This window comes from Acinonyx jubatus, chromosome A3 (assembly GCF_027475565.1).
Source record: "Acinonyx jubatus isolate Ajub_Pintada_27869175 chromosome A3, VMU_Ajub_asm_v1.0, whole genome shotgun sequence".
Taxonomy (NCBI): domain Eukaryota; kingdom Metazoa; phylum Chordata; class Mammalia; order Carnivora; family Felidae; genus Acinonyx; species Acinonyx jubatus.
Window position 1 is genome coordinate 72,024,220 of NC_069388.1, and position 13,565 is coordinate 72,037,784.

The window sequence follows — 13,565 nt, forward strand, 5'->3', positions numbered from 1 at the left end:
GTTTTGTTTGTTTCTTGATAGCGTCTCTGACCATCTAGGGGGAAAACACTCATTCCTCTTCATTTTCTAGTTCCTGTATAGAACTTACTGTCAATGTTGTCTCTTTAACAAATGGTGCTGGGAGAACTGGACAGCAACATGCAGAAGAATGAAACTAGACCACTTTCTTACACCATTCACAAAAATAATCTCAAAATGGGTAAAGGACCTGAATGTGAGACAGGAAACCACCAAAACCCTAGAGGAGAAAGCAGGAAAAGACCTCTCTGACCTCAGCCGCAGCAATTTCTTACTTGACACATTCCCAAAGGCAAGGGAATTAAAAGCAAAAATGAACTATTGGGACCTCATGAAGATAAAAAGCTTCTGCACAGCGAAGGAAACAATCAATAAAACTAAAAGGCAACCAACAGAATGGGAAAAGATGTTTGCAAATGATATATCAGACAAAGGGCTAGTATCCAGAATCTATAAAGAGCTCACCAAACTCCACACCTGAAAAACAAGTAATCCAGTGAAGAAATGGGCAGAAAACATGAATAGACACTTCTCTAAAGAAGACATCCGGATGGCCAACAGGCACATGAAAAGATGCTCAATGTCGCTCCTCATCAGGGAAATACAAATCAAAACCACACTCAGATATCACCTCACACCAGTCAGAGTGGCCAAAATGAACAAATCAGGAGACTATAGATGCTAGAGAGGATGTGGAGAAACGGGAACCCTCTTGCATTGTTGGTGGGAATGCAAACTGGTGCAGCCGCTCTGGAAAACATTGTGGAGGTTCCTCAAAAAATTAAAAATAGACCTACCCTATGACCCAGCAGTAACACTGCTAGGGATTTACTCAAGGGATACAGGAGTACTGATGCATAGGGGCACTTGTACCCCTATGTTTATAGCAGCACTCTCAACAATAGCCAAATTATGGAAAGAGCCTAAATGTCCATCAACTAATGAATGGATAAAGAAATTGTGGTTTATATACACAATGGAGTACTATGTGGCAATGAGAAAGAATGAAATATGGCCCTTTGTAGCAATGTGGATGGAACCGGAGAGTGTGATGCTAAGTGAAATAAGTCATACAGAGAAAGACAGATACCATATGGTTTCACTCTTATGTGGATCCTGAGAAACTTACCAGAAACCCATGGGGGAGGGGAAGGAAAAAAAAAAAGAGGTTAGAGTGGGAGAGAGCCAAAGCATACGAGACTCTTAAAAACTGAGAACAAACTGAGGGTTGATGGGAGGTGGGAGGGAGGGGGCGGGTAGGTGATAGGTATTGAAGAGGGCATCTTTTGGGATGAGCACTGGGTGTTTATGGAAACCAATTTGATAATAAATTTCATATATTAAAAAAAAAAAAAGAACTTACTGTCAGTGTGGAGAGGCAGTATGGCAGCCATGATTGGTGGCATCGTTTGCTCCCTCTTTGGCAAGCACTTTGTTAGTGAATACTCTGCCGCGTGAACTCTGCCTCAGGAACTATGTGTAGAGTGATGGAAAGAGCCCCTGCCCTTGTGGATCATACTGTCCAATCAGATCCTCTTTTTTATAGCACTTAGGACTCTAGGTGTGATGCTAACTTGAGGGGGGTCTCCTTGGTTTCCCACTAAAAATTGGGTTAAGGCCATCTTTTCCCAAAATCAGGCCTCATAGGGTTTAAAGTCTAGTGCTACAAGTTCTGTGACTTTAAAAGTTGCCCAAGCAAAAAATTTCAGTCAGCTCTGACATGCTCAGCCTTTTCCTTCGCTTTCGGCATTTTCAACCTCTTTACCTCTTTCCCTTAAATATCTCTTAACTGATCCTTTTTTCTGCCCCATCCACCTCTTCTTACCTCACTATCTGTCCCCTGTTCCCTTCCTGGCTTCATGGCCTCCTCTCCTAACATTTCCCACCCATCTGTCCTTCCCACTGCCTCACTGCTGTTAGAGTTACCTTACTAAAATATGTACCTGTTCATGTCACATCTTCTAATAATTGTCAGTGGTGCCCTAACTTCCTGGCCTGCTTAAAAAGGCTTACAAGGCTGCCCTGGCTTACCTGACCCATCTCATTTTCTGCTATTCTCTGCAAGACTAACTGTGAGTACCATCTTTTCACCTGGATGCCCTCTGCACCTTTTATGTATGTTTTCTCTGGTTCTCCTTATAAAGATTCCTGAGGATACATTTGCCGGCAAGCACTTGTTAGATGGCCACTCAGATCTGGGGAACCCAGGTGTTTCTTATCCCAAGACTCTTCTTACCAGCTTTTAGAATTCCCTAGATCTGGTGAGGAGGGGCTTCCTCTGGGGAGAGTGGTGGAGGGCAGTACCGGGGCACTTGATATCTGCACTCTGAGCTGCTCTGGCGCTCAGCACCTACCAGCGCATCCCCTCCCTGCTGGTGCATCTGGGTCTGCACTCACTCCCCCCACGTGGTAAGCCACAGAGCACACCTGCTCCTTGTTTGCCATTATGGGAAACGTGCACCGCCCCCACCCCGCACAGGCTTATGGGCATCCAGAGCCCATTCACAGGAGAACATTTGCTGATGGAGGGGCCTGGGGTGGAGAAGCCAGCTGACCCATCGCAGAACAGTGGCAGAACACTTGCAGAACGCTACCTCAGAGAGAGGGAGAGCAAAGCCCTGAGAATGTTGTTCAGGGAGAGGCTCAAGGAACAGGAAGCACTGATCTCCTGGGACAATTCTAGACACCTTGCTGCTGCCAGGAGAAACCACTGGCCCTGAGGATGTACGATGATGGTGCATTCTTGTTGCTGCGGGCTTGGACCTTTGCACTTGTTGGATTGGGCCCCAGGGACCCCTGCAGAAGAAGATTGCTGTCTGAGCCCTTCTTTCTCCTGGAAGGTGGTAGACTTGTGGCTGGGGTATGTGCATTTCAGTCCCTAGCTCTGGCCTCCAGCAGTAAACCCCCCCCCCCGCCTTTGGGCCAAAACCAGGTCCCCAACACCAGGACTGGCCCCTGGGACAAGTGCCCTACGCTGCAACTCTGAGTGGAGGGGAAGGGGCAGGAGGCATTGTGGAGGATTGGGGTTTGGCTTGACAGGTGATGTGAGCCAAACTTCTTATAGATTAATCCTTCATGAGGGGCCTCTGGCACCTGGGGTGCCCAGGTATGACTCCTCCCTGTACTCCTCCACCGCCTCCTGCAGAACTCTTGAGCTCCCCTTAGATCAGACTTCTGGCAAGAGTAGTTGTGGCAGCAGCACTTGGGGCCTGATTTCTGGTCCTCTGGGCTCCTGATGCTCAGTGCCTCCCAGCCATCCTCTCCCTGCCCCTGCATCTAGCCCCATAATTGCACCTTCCTTCCCCACAGCTACAGAGCACCCACTGTAGTCTCCACCTGCACTCTATTTGTCTAAGAAGACAAAAACCCCATGTAGCACCCAGCCTGGGAGGAGAGTGCAGATAGAAGGCACCTCCAGTCTAGGGAGCAGTTCCAGGAACAAGGAGGTGTGCAGTGATAGTTGTTGGGAGCTCCTGGGAAGACCAGCTGCACTCCAGCACCAGGGTGCAGGAGTCTGGGAGGACCCTCAATGCTGAAAGGGGATAGTACTCCCGGTCCCGTGCAAAAGACACTAGGTTTGGTTGAGGCCCAGGAAGGGAGCTTGGTGGAAAGAGTGCCGTGGGGGATAGTTTAGGGACTTGGTTGCTGCAGAATTTGTGGAGAACACACGTGGGCCCTGAAAGAAGCAGGAAGTAATTTGTGTTTGAAAGAGGCACTGTATCCACCTAGCTGTGCATATGTTAATTGTATCTAGATGTCAGTTACACAAAACAATGATGATAATGATACTTGCTTTGAGTGCTTGCTCTGAGCCGGGTGCAGTGCTAAATGCTCTGTGTTCTGTATATTGTCTACTTTTATGTAGTAACTCCATTTTCTAGATGAGGAACCTGAGGCAAAAGAGATCAACAGGCCCAAAGAACCAGAGGTCATAGGGGCATTGAGTGCAAATTCAGGTATCTGATTATAGAGCATTTACTTGTATTAAAATCATGCTGAAGTTGAAAAGTAAAAACAAAACAAAACTCTGCTAATTGTGTAAATAGATGCTGAAATCGGAAAAAGAAAAAAAATTCTGCTTCTATTGTGTAAACAGTAATCTGCTAGTTTTTCATATAGGTATGTGCCCTTTTGTTTTTTTCAATTCCCAACACCTGTTTTTAGAAAGGCACAACTTCTTTACACAATGATTATATAACATGAAGAGTCCTTGCTCATCTAGGAATAACAATAATGACATTTCCCCCTCTGGACTAGTACAGACTCCCTGAAATTCTCGTTGGCATTTGACAAAGTTTTATTTTGACTGGACTACAGAGGAAAAATGTTACAAAGACCACAAGCATAGTAATTTGTGGTTCTCCTGGTGTTACAGTGATTTGTGTAAAATAGAAATTGTCATTGAAAATGCATAATCTGTGGTAACAGACACAGAAACAGCACTTGACTCTGGGACCCCTTCGTGGTTTGAAATCCTAATGAAGTTGGGATCCAGCACTTGTGCAGGCAGGTTTAATTAATTCTGAGCAGCACATTGTCTCCTAGCAACAAGGTTTTTTTCCCCCTCAAATTAAAGTCAAAAGCTAACTTGAAAAAGCTGAGTAATACTTTGAAAGTCATTAAGTAAATATCTTGACATAAAACAATTCTAGAACCATGTAGGTTTTCTAATCCTAGAATTATAATAGTGTCTGATTTTCAAGGTAACCAAGTGGGTAAAATCAGATGAAATTATTGTTAAACTGTGCTAAGCCTCTCTTTTCCATTCAACATTTCCATCAGACCAGTCAGGTAACTTACTACTTTGAGGACAGTTCAGACTTTTTATCTTGAGATTATCTTGCTAGATGATTGAGAAATAAATGTGGATAAAAGAAAATCAATATTTTTCCTAACTTTGTTCAGGAGGAAATGAAAAGAGGCTTTTTTATTTTTCAGCCTTGCCTTACACCCAGATAAAACTCTTGTTGCAACTGGCCAAGTTGGAAAGGAGCCATATATATGTATATGGGATTCCTATAATGTCCAGACTGTGTCTATTCTTAAGGATGTCCATACACATGGAGTCGCCTGCTTGGCTTTCGACTCAGACGGACAGGTATGTATCTTTTTCCGTTTCTGTTTTCTGTAATGACTTCTCACGAGTCACCTAGAGTTACAGTGCATGAAGCTTATAGGCTCAGAAAGTCTACTAACCCTTGCCACCTCCCCTTGTCTGCCTCCTAGAATCATGTCGGATCCTTTTCCAAGCTGTGGCACTGATACCCAGCTCTGGGTAGGCCCCAGTTTTGGTTCCTCCAGTCTTAGCGTTGGTTGAAAAGCTTCCAGAAGGAAGTCATGAACTCATGCTGATTGGGTCCATTGTGACCCAGGTCCAATGTTAGCTTCCTACTTGGAATTAGTGTTGGCCCAAACGTTTTTCATATACTTCAAGCCCTGAGCATCTCCTTGGTTCCCTTTGCTTTGAGAATGTCCTCTCTTAATAATTCACCACCTCCTAATAATTCACTGAGAAAATTCTCTTTGACTTTTTAAGTTCCTCTTCTAACTCCTCCTTCTCCCTACCCACTCCCCACAGTTCAAGCTGCCACTGATTCATGAGTGTTTTTGAGTATCTCTACAGTGACCCTTACATGCATTCTCCCCTCCCATTCTCTGCCACCATCCTGTAAGTTACAAATCCATGTCCTGCCTGACATTTGAAGTATCCTCTGACTGGTCTCCACATAGTTTCTTGCTAATGTATTTCACCAACTAGAAAAAGTGTGAGAGCGTTATTTTAAAAACAACCAAAGCTTGGAGAACTCCGTGAATAAGTCTATAATTTGTGTCTGGGTGTTGTGGGCTAACTGACTCTTCTAGCCTTGGCTGCACTATCTCCTTGAAGTCAGATTGGACAAGGTGGTGAGATTCCTCTACCAGACCTTGCACTTTGGCTCCTCCAGCCCCTCCCTCATGCTGTGTTTCTCCGTCTTTGGTGCCCTACTTACCTTTTTTGCCCCTTAAAATGATTCATTCTTCTAAGACATTTCAAAGGTCTTTAAGGGACATACTTCCTGAAGCCTTCCCAGGACCCCTAACAAGCTTTCTTTCTTGCCTTTGACTTCCAGCAACCCTTGGCAGAAAAGGTTTGTTAACGTTACAGATGTCAGTTACATGTCCATTTTAAAAATATGTTACAGAAAGGGCAGTGCACACAGAAAGGCACCTTTCCTGTCTTCCACTGCCTCCACCTCCTAACTAGGGCTGTGCCTTTTCCCCAGCCTTCTCCATCATCCTGGGCCACCCTTCCTCTGTATTTCTGCCAGTTAATATTTCAGTCCAGGTTTTGGCAAATTTCAGCATTCATTTTGTAAGTCCTTGCTGTGTAAAGACCTGTGAAATTTTTCATAGAGGCTTGACAGACCTGAGAGTTTGGGGCAAGTTGAGTGGATCACGGGACTTGAGCTGGTTTGAGTCACTTTTTAAACAGCTTACTTAGTGTTTCCTGCTGTTTTGAGAGGGTAATGATCACTATTGCATTTTTCTTTCTTGGACTAGCTTCACTACATATGTAGACCCCTGGAATGTATAGTTTTTTTATTTTACTACTCTAATCACATCTACTTTAGTTAGGATAATGCATCCATTCCACTGTGATTCCATGTATAAGGAGAAATACCTGGGTAGTCACATTTGTCCAGATTTGTAGTTCCGGATTTCCTGACTAAATCACTGAATACCAGAATGCATATACAAGTCTAAGTGTAAATGTATGCTTAGATGTGTACTTACATGCACGTTGTCTGATTGTGTTTTTCTAGCAAACATTGTCAAAAATGTGTTCAGAAGCATCACAAGAAAATGCCATGCAGCAGAAGGAAATCCAGCTTTAATGTTTAATTCTTTGTCCATGTGATTTGTGTTGGAATCTTACTTGTTCACTTGTAGGTTCCATTTGGAAGGGTGACGTTGGGGGTGGACTGCATGGCACTTAACTGTCAGTTGAGAAGAATAACCTATTTGCTTGCTGTGATGAATTTCTTGGCTTGTTGATGCCTACTGCTTCAGATCTGCCTTACTCCTTGGACAGAGTTCACTGGAATCAAGTGATATTTAGAAAATGACAAATGGCCCATCACCTCTCCAACAACAAAAGGCAATAGAAATGCTTTTTAGGTAGCTATGGGGCCTGTCACTGTCTACAAATGAACAAAATAGATAACTTTTGGCTTTTTTTTCCATCAGGAAATGTGGATTTTACTTTAGTGCCTGTGTTTATTAAAAAAAAAAAAAGGCAAAAGAATAAGCCAAATGAAATTCACCACTTTAAGTTTTTTTATATGGATAAAAATGCAACCACATATTACAGTTTTCATTGCTTGAATGCACAATTAAAACGGGAAAAAACACCACAAAGACCCTCTTTCTTGAGGGCATATTTTTAAAACTTCCAACTATATATTTTTTTATACTAAACATTACTAATAGAAGCCATCTTTACTGAAGAAACCTGAGTAATCCCTGCATAACAACACATATATACATGTAGCTATATGTGGCCATATGTCATCCCACATATTTGTACACACATAAACACACACACTCAAACATAGTGAAACACATAAGCTCAGATACTCTTAAACTTGAGTGACACTGTATTTTCAAAACACTTTGACTTACATCATTTCACTGATTGCATTGACCCATACAATAATCCTACAAGGTAGACATAACAGATATTTTGCATTTATTTTACAGATGAGAAAACCTAATTTAATGAGGTTAATTAATTTTTCAAGATCTGGTTCCTCACAAGTCAAAACAGAAGCCAAATCTCCTTACACCCATTCCAGACCTCTATCCATGACACGGGGCTGTTTCCTTAGGTGTGGTATCCTACTAGGTCCTCTGATGTTGGTGTTTCTAATACATATTTTGATACTTTTGATGTTGTGTATACTTAAATGTGTTGAATTTTCTTTTTCCTTGAGAACGAGTTCTGAAATGAACCCAAAGAATGTAGACTGGAAGATGAAGTACCAGATTTCTTTTACCAGCAGTATATACTCTCTTTAGTCACCCGAAATGTTTGTGAAACTATGAAGATTAAGAATGAATGTAACGTTCATTTATGGGTTTTTCTTCCCTATGTGTTCGTCAATCCCTTTGATTTTAGCAGTTGGGCAATGCTTTTAGATTATGGAATCCTAGATTATCTTTAATCTCACATTAATATTTTAGATTTAAAAATTAAAAAATCTGAACCTTGTCTTCAAGTTGTGTTCCTCTGATTTCACCTGGTTAAATCAGAGGCTTTGTGACAAACGAGTCACAGCTTTTGGGTTTTTGAAATTGTAGTATATGCTAATGGAAGTCATCTGTGATGCCTTTAGCAGTGGACTTTAAATATATTTTGAGAAATCATTTGTTTTTTGTTTTTTTTTTGCATACATTCAATGCCTGGCCCAGAGTAGGTAATCAGTGACCATTTGTTGAAAGAAGACATGGATAGTCAGGAATGTGCCTATCTATTAAATTATTGTTCTTATTCTTAGCGTTTGGCCTCTGTGGGACTGGATGCAAAAAACACAGTCTGCATTTGGGACTGGAGGAAGGGAAAACTACTGGCCTCAGCCACCGGCCACTCCGACCGGGTAAGAAGAGCTTGTTGGATCAAGCCACGCAGTTTTCATAACTATGAGCGAATTGTGAAGTAGCTTCCCAGATTTGTACTATTTTTAAAAGTAAATTCTCCATGTAAAGATTTCTCCTACATATTCAACCTAAAAATTGACTTTAAAAAAAAAATCAATTCCTGACTAATAGCTGTGTTGGCGTGATCTCTTCTGGTGATTGGATGCTTTCTTTAAATTGTTACTACCTTTCATAGGCAAAGCAAATTTTTGATATTGGCATCTAGCTTCTTCATCATAAAGTCAAAATAGAATTGAATTTGAAATTGTAAAGTTTTGATGTATTCCTTTAGAAATGGAATTAATTGTTAGAAAATAATACTCACAAAATATGTTTACAGGTGTATACATTTTAACTTCAAATGAGTATAATGACAACTTAGGGATTTTTGTTATATTTTAGAATCTTAAGATTGTGCCTTGCTTATCATATTGAAGTTAGTGTGCTCAGAAATAATTTCATACAGTCATAGCAAGCAAGGTAGGTTATGAAGCAGGTCAGAAATCTATTTCTCCATTCTCTTGCATAATTAAAATAATGTGACCACTTTATTTTTTATAATTTCAAACAAAGTGAATTGGCATGATTATCTTACATTGATTAATAGTTTTGTATTTCTTCTCAGTGTAAGTGAGAATGAGGCCTGAATTAAATATGAAATTCATCATCTCTTCCTTAGTGTGAACTCTGAAAAATTTTTTTCAAATGAACAGTATATTCATTGAGGGAGAATCATAATTTTAAGGTGACCCGATAGTTGTTGCGGCACATTTGAGCAAAGTGTACTCAAGGATTAAGTTCTCAGAAAGTCCAGAAATGACCAGCCTTGGAACTTTAGTGTTGGAGGAGCTCCAGCACCCTTTTGTTCCCAATGGTTCCTACCCCTGGCAACATGTAAGAATTCCTTAGGGAGATTTTATAGTGCAGTGATGCTTGGGCTCTGCTCCCAGATTATTAACTTACTGGTAATTAATCAGTATTAACTTAGTACTTAATGAACAGTTTGAAAATACTTGTAATGCTCACATTTTGTATATTACTGTTTCTGCTTATGTGATAATCCCATCGTATCATATAAAGTAAGTTGAGTTAGACTAGATCAACGTGAATTTATTTCTTACTGTTTTGTTCATGTACTTTATACCTTCCACTTAGAAGTAGATTATGAAAAGTACAATGCTACTCTAGTGCAAATGTATAATTTTCAGATCCTAGAATGTTTTAATGAAATACTGTTCTTTTTGAACACTGTTCTTCCAGACTCCATGATTTGTCTGGGAGAAACACAGTGTCTCCCCAAACTGGGAGAACACAGTTTTGTTCTTTATTACTGGTGCCAATATGAATTATTAATGTCTCCTTATGGGCAAATGATTATCTTCAAGATTATTTTAGTGGAGAAAATACTTAATCCCTAGCACTCATTTTTGTAATTGAGTGCTCATAACACTCATTGCCCTCATAACAGAACTGAGGTGGTGTCATGTATTTTAGAGATGATGAGACTAGCCTGAGGTTGCATAGCTAAAATGGGCACTGGACCTTATTGAAACTTGGTACTTGGACCAAGTGCTCTTTCTTCGGTGCTGTTTCTGTAGTCCTCCTTTTCTCTCTGATCATTGATCCATATTGCTCCTTCCTATGTGATGAGAAATTAGTTCATGAGCTCTTTATCTGGCTTAGACATTGGCCCTAACAATTACTCTTTTTTTCTATTAGAGCTTCACAGAATGCGGTCCTTGGACTGACTGCATCAGAATCTCTTGGGGTCTGTTTAAAAATGCAGCTGCATGGACCAAATTTCAGACCCACTAGATACGAATCTTTCAGTTTGGCTGGTGAAATATGTACTTTGCCACAGGTGATCTGACCCTCAAGGTTGACAGTCTTCTGTTCCTTGTTCCAAAAATGGAAAAAGAACTGCCTGCAAACCGTCTAGTAGCTTTCCTTAAAGAACATTCAGTAGTGTTAATGGATATGTTTTCAGTTCCTTGGGGAATGCAAAATAGAATAGTATTTTGGGTCAGATTAAAATGAGAGGCTAAAGGACTATTTTTGGTGGGCTAATTTAGGTGCCAAATAAATGCCCCTGCCCATGATTACAAGAAAGTGTTGGCCACATTGAATTGCATTTGACTGTTAAACATTTTCCTACTCAAAATAAAACACTTCATACTTCTTTTGATTTTTATTGTAAAGGTATGTCAAAGTATGTTACTAGCATTGTGTACAGGTATAGAAAAATTGGATCAAAAAATTATTCTAAAGCATTCCAATTTGTTTACCCTGGATGAACCAAGTTAAAAATATGACACCAGTTTGTCTCATTGATTGTGGTTAATTATTATTTCTTTATTCAGGTCTAAGGTGAGTAGATAGGAGGCAACAAAATATGTGTTAGCAATTCCTGAACCAACCCCAGAGCCAAATCGTCCATTTTTCAGTCCATGCACGTAACAGTGTATTCTAAATTTTGGATAGAGTCTTGGCAGTTGAACTGATATCTGAAAGAAGGCAAAAACACATATATTACCAACAGAGTAATTTTTAATTCTTTTAAACAGATTTTTGATATTTCCTGGGATCCATATCAGCCAAACAGAGTGGTTAGCTGTGGAGTAAAACATATAAAGGTAAAGTAGTTATTTTAAAAAATTTTTTTGTTAACTTTTATGAGAAGAATTTAAGGTGTTTATATATATATATATATAAATTTGATGTTGAGGAATGGCTCTATTTTTCTAAAATTTGGAGCCTTTTACTGCATTGATCTTGAAGCAAGCTAGCATCAGCTGAGGGGGCTCTCTTTCAGAACTACAGTGTAAGGACCATCAGGTGAAGTGCCCAGCAGGCAGCTGAAAAGAAAACTTTGTGTTAATCAAATGCTAAACCAAATACTCCTAGTATTTCAAGGATTGCATGCTTTAAAACAGTCCTGATTTTAATATTGTAAATTAAGTTTTTACATTTTGATGAATGTTTACACATACTGCATATCAAAACATTTTCTGTCATGTTGAGAAGTTATTTTAGAAAGAACAGCGTTGGGTTGGACATAAAAATAGAGGGATACACAGTACGAGCCTACCTGAGCCATTGATTTTTAAATGCCTCTGTCTTCCCCTAGACTACACAGCCTCAAATACCACAGGTAGCCCAGGACCTACCTTTAGCTATTTGCTTCTTTCTACTTTGTTAAATGGGTAGCACAGTTAACACCATTAACTTTCTTTGCTCCAACATACCAGAAATTTCCTCTGGACCCTGAGATGTGACCCAGAATCTTCTGTCTACAGATTTGTACACAATAGAGATTAAAGTTCATAATTGAAAGCGTGTGAGGATTACTTGCTTGACTACAGCATGTTTGGATCTCTGCTAGTACCAAATTGCTGCATTTTTGTATGAACGGAATAGGTATCTGTATTATTTCCCCAACCAACTCCTCCTGTTTCCCTGTTCTTTTGTTCTTTTTTCAGTCTCGTTTTTTATGATCCTTCCCATTGTTCTTACTTTGTTAGAAAGAGACAGATGATCAGATGTCCAGAAATAAATATAACAAGAGATATGCAAGACTTGCTTAAAGAATATTACAAAACTTCACAGAGGAATACAAAAGGCTTGAACAAATGGAGAGACAACCTTGGTTCTGGATGTGAAGTCTAAAAATTAAACACATCACTTCAATTATATTCAGTGCAATTTCAGTTAAAATCTCAAGAAGTTTTGTTATTGTTATCTGACATTTCCTTTTAAATTATTCTGAGTTAGTCTAGATGGATAAAAGAATGAGAATAACCAAGAACTTGAATAAAAAACGGATAATGAAGAGGAAAATACTGTATTTACTAAAGCATATTACGAAACTAAAATAATTAAAATGTATCAGATTGGGATAAGGATAAATAACAATACCCCCCCCCCAAAAAAAAAAAAAAAAAAAACAAAGCTGAGAAATAAAGGTTAATATGTGTAAGAATTTAGAATATAATAGTATCTTGACCAGTGGGCCCTAGGACAGTTTGTTATCTATTTGGGAGAAAAAAGTTATATATCATTACTTCATACCATACATTAAAATAAATTCTTTATGAATTAAAGAGTTAAGTGTTTAAAAAACTATAAAATAATTATATGAATATCTAAGTAAATGTTTAACTGCTCTCAAGTGGGTGAAAGGCCTTTCTGAATGTAGAAGCAAAGTAAGAAACCATAAAGATAATATTATAGATTCAATTATATAAATATTAAAACTTTCTGTCTACCTGCCCCCAACTGCTAAGAAACAAGAGAGACAAACCACACATGAGCAAAGTGTAAGCCACAAGCGTGTTAGATAGAATTTTGGTTTGTTCTTGAAATGTAAAGACCTTCAGCAAACCTGTGCAACGGAGAAAGGACATGTATAATTGACAAAATTGGAAACGTTGGCTAACAGATAGATGAAAATGCTAAATCTTCTTAGTTAGGAATAACAATTTTTAAATAACAATGTTTAATCCATCAGAATTAGGATTAAAGTGTATCCAGTGTTGACAAAGATTTAGTGACTGAACACTGTCAAACCTTGCTGGGGGAGATGTAAATGAGTACTATAAATGAGTATTTCTAGTCTTTCAGTCCAGAAATTTGATAATATCTATCAATAGCTTTAGAAATGTTAGTATCCTGGGGTGCCTGGGTGGCTCAGTGAGTAAAGCCTCCGACTCTGGCCCAGGTCACAATCTCCTGGTTTCTGGGGGTTCGAGCCCCACCTCTGCCTCTGTTATGATGGCTCAGAGCCTAGAGCCTGCTTCAGATTCTGTGTCTCCCTCTCTCTCTGCCCCTCCCCCACTGGTGCTCTGTCTCTCTCACTCTCTCTAAAAATAGTA

At 39.7% G+C, this 13,565-nt stretch overlaps 1 protein-coding gene across 7 annotated transcripts in view; it reads left to right on the top strand.

The window, feature by feature from the left end:
- EML6 (EMAP like 6) overlaps positions 1-13,565 on the top strand; it is a 271,245-nt gene that overhangs the window by 107,731 nt on the left and 149,949 nt on the right. For all 7 annotated transcript variants that reach the window (XR_008289307.1, XR_008289308.1, XR_008289309.1 and 4 more), the window contains exons 3-5: positions 4,957-5,116; positions 8,556-8,654; positions 11,259-11,327. Coding sequence is in view for 4 of the 7 variants with exons in the window: in XM_027072439.2 (XP_026928240.1) it covers positions 4,957-5,116; positions 8,556-8,654; positions 11,259-11,327 (328 nt within the window). In the remaining 3 variants the exon portion in view is untranslated. The remainder of the gene's footprint in view (positions 1-4,956; positions 5,117-8,555; positions 8,655-11,258; positions 11,328-13,565) is intronic.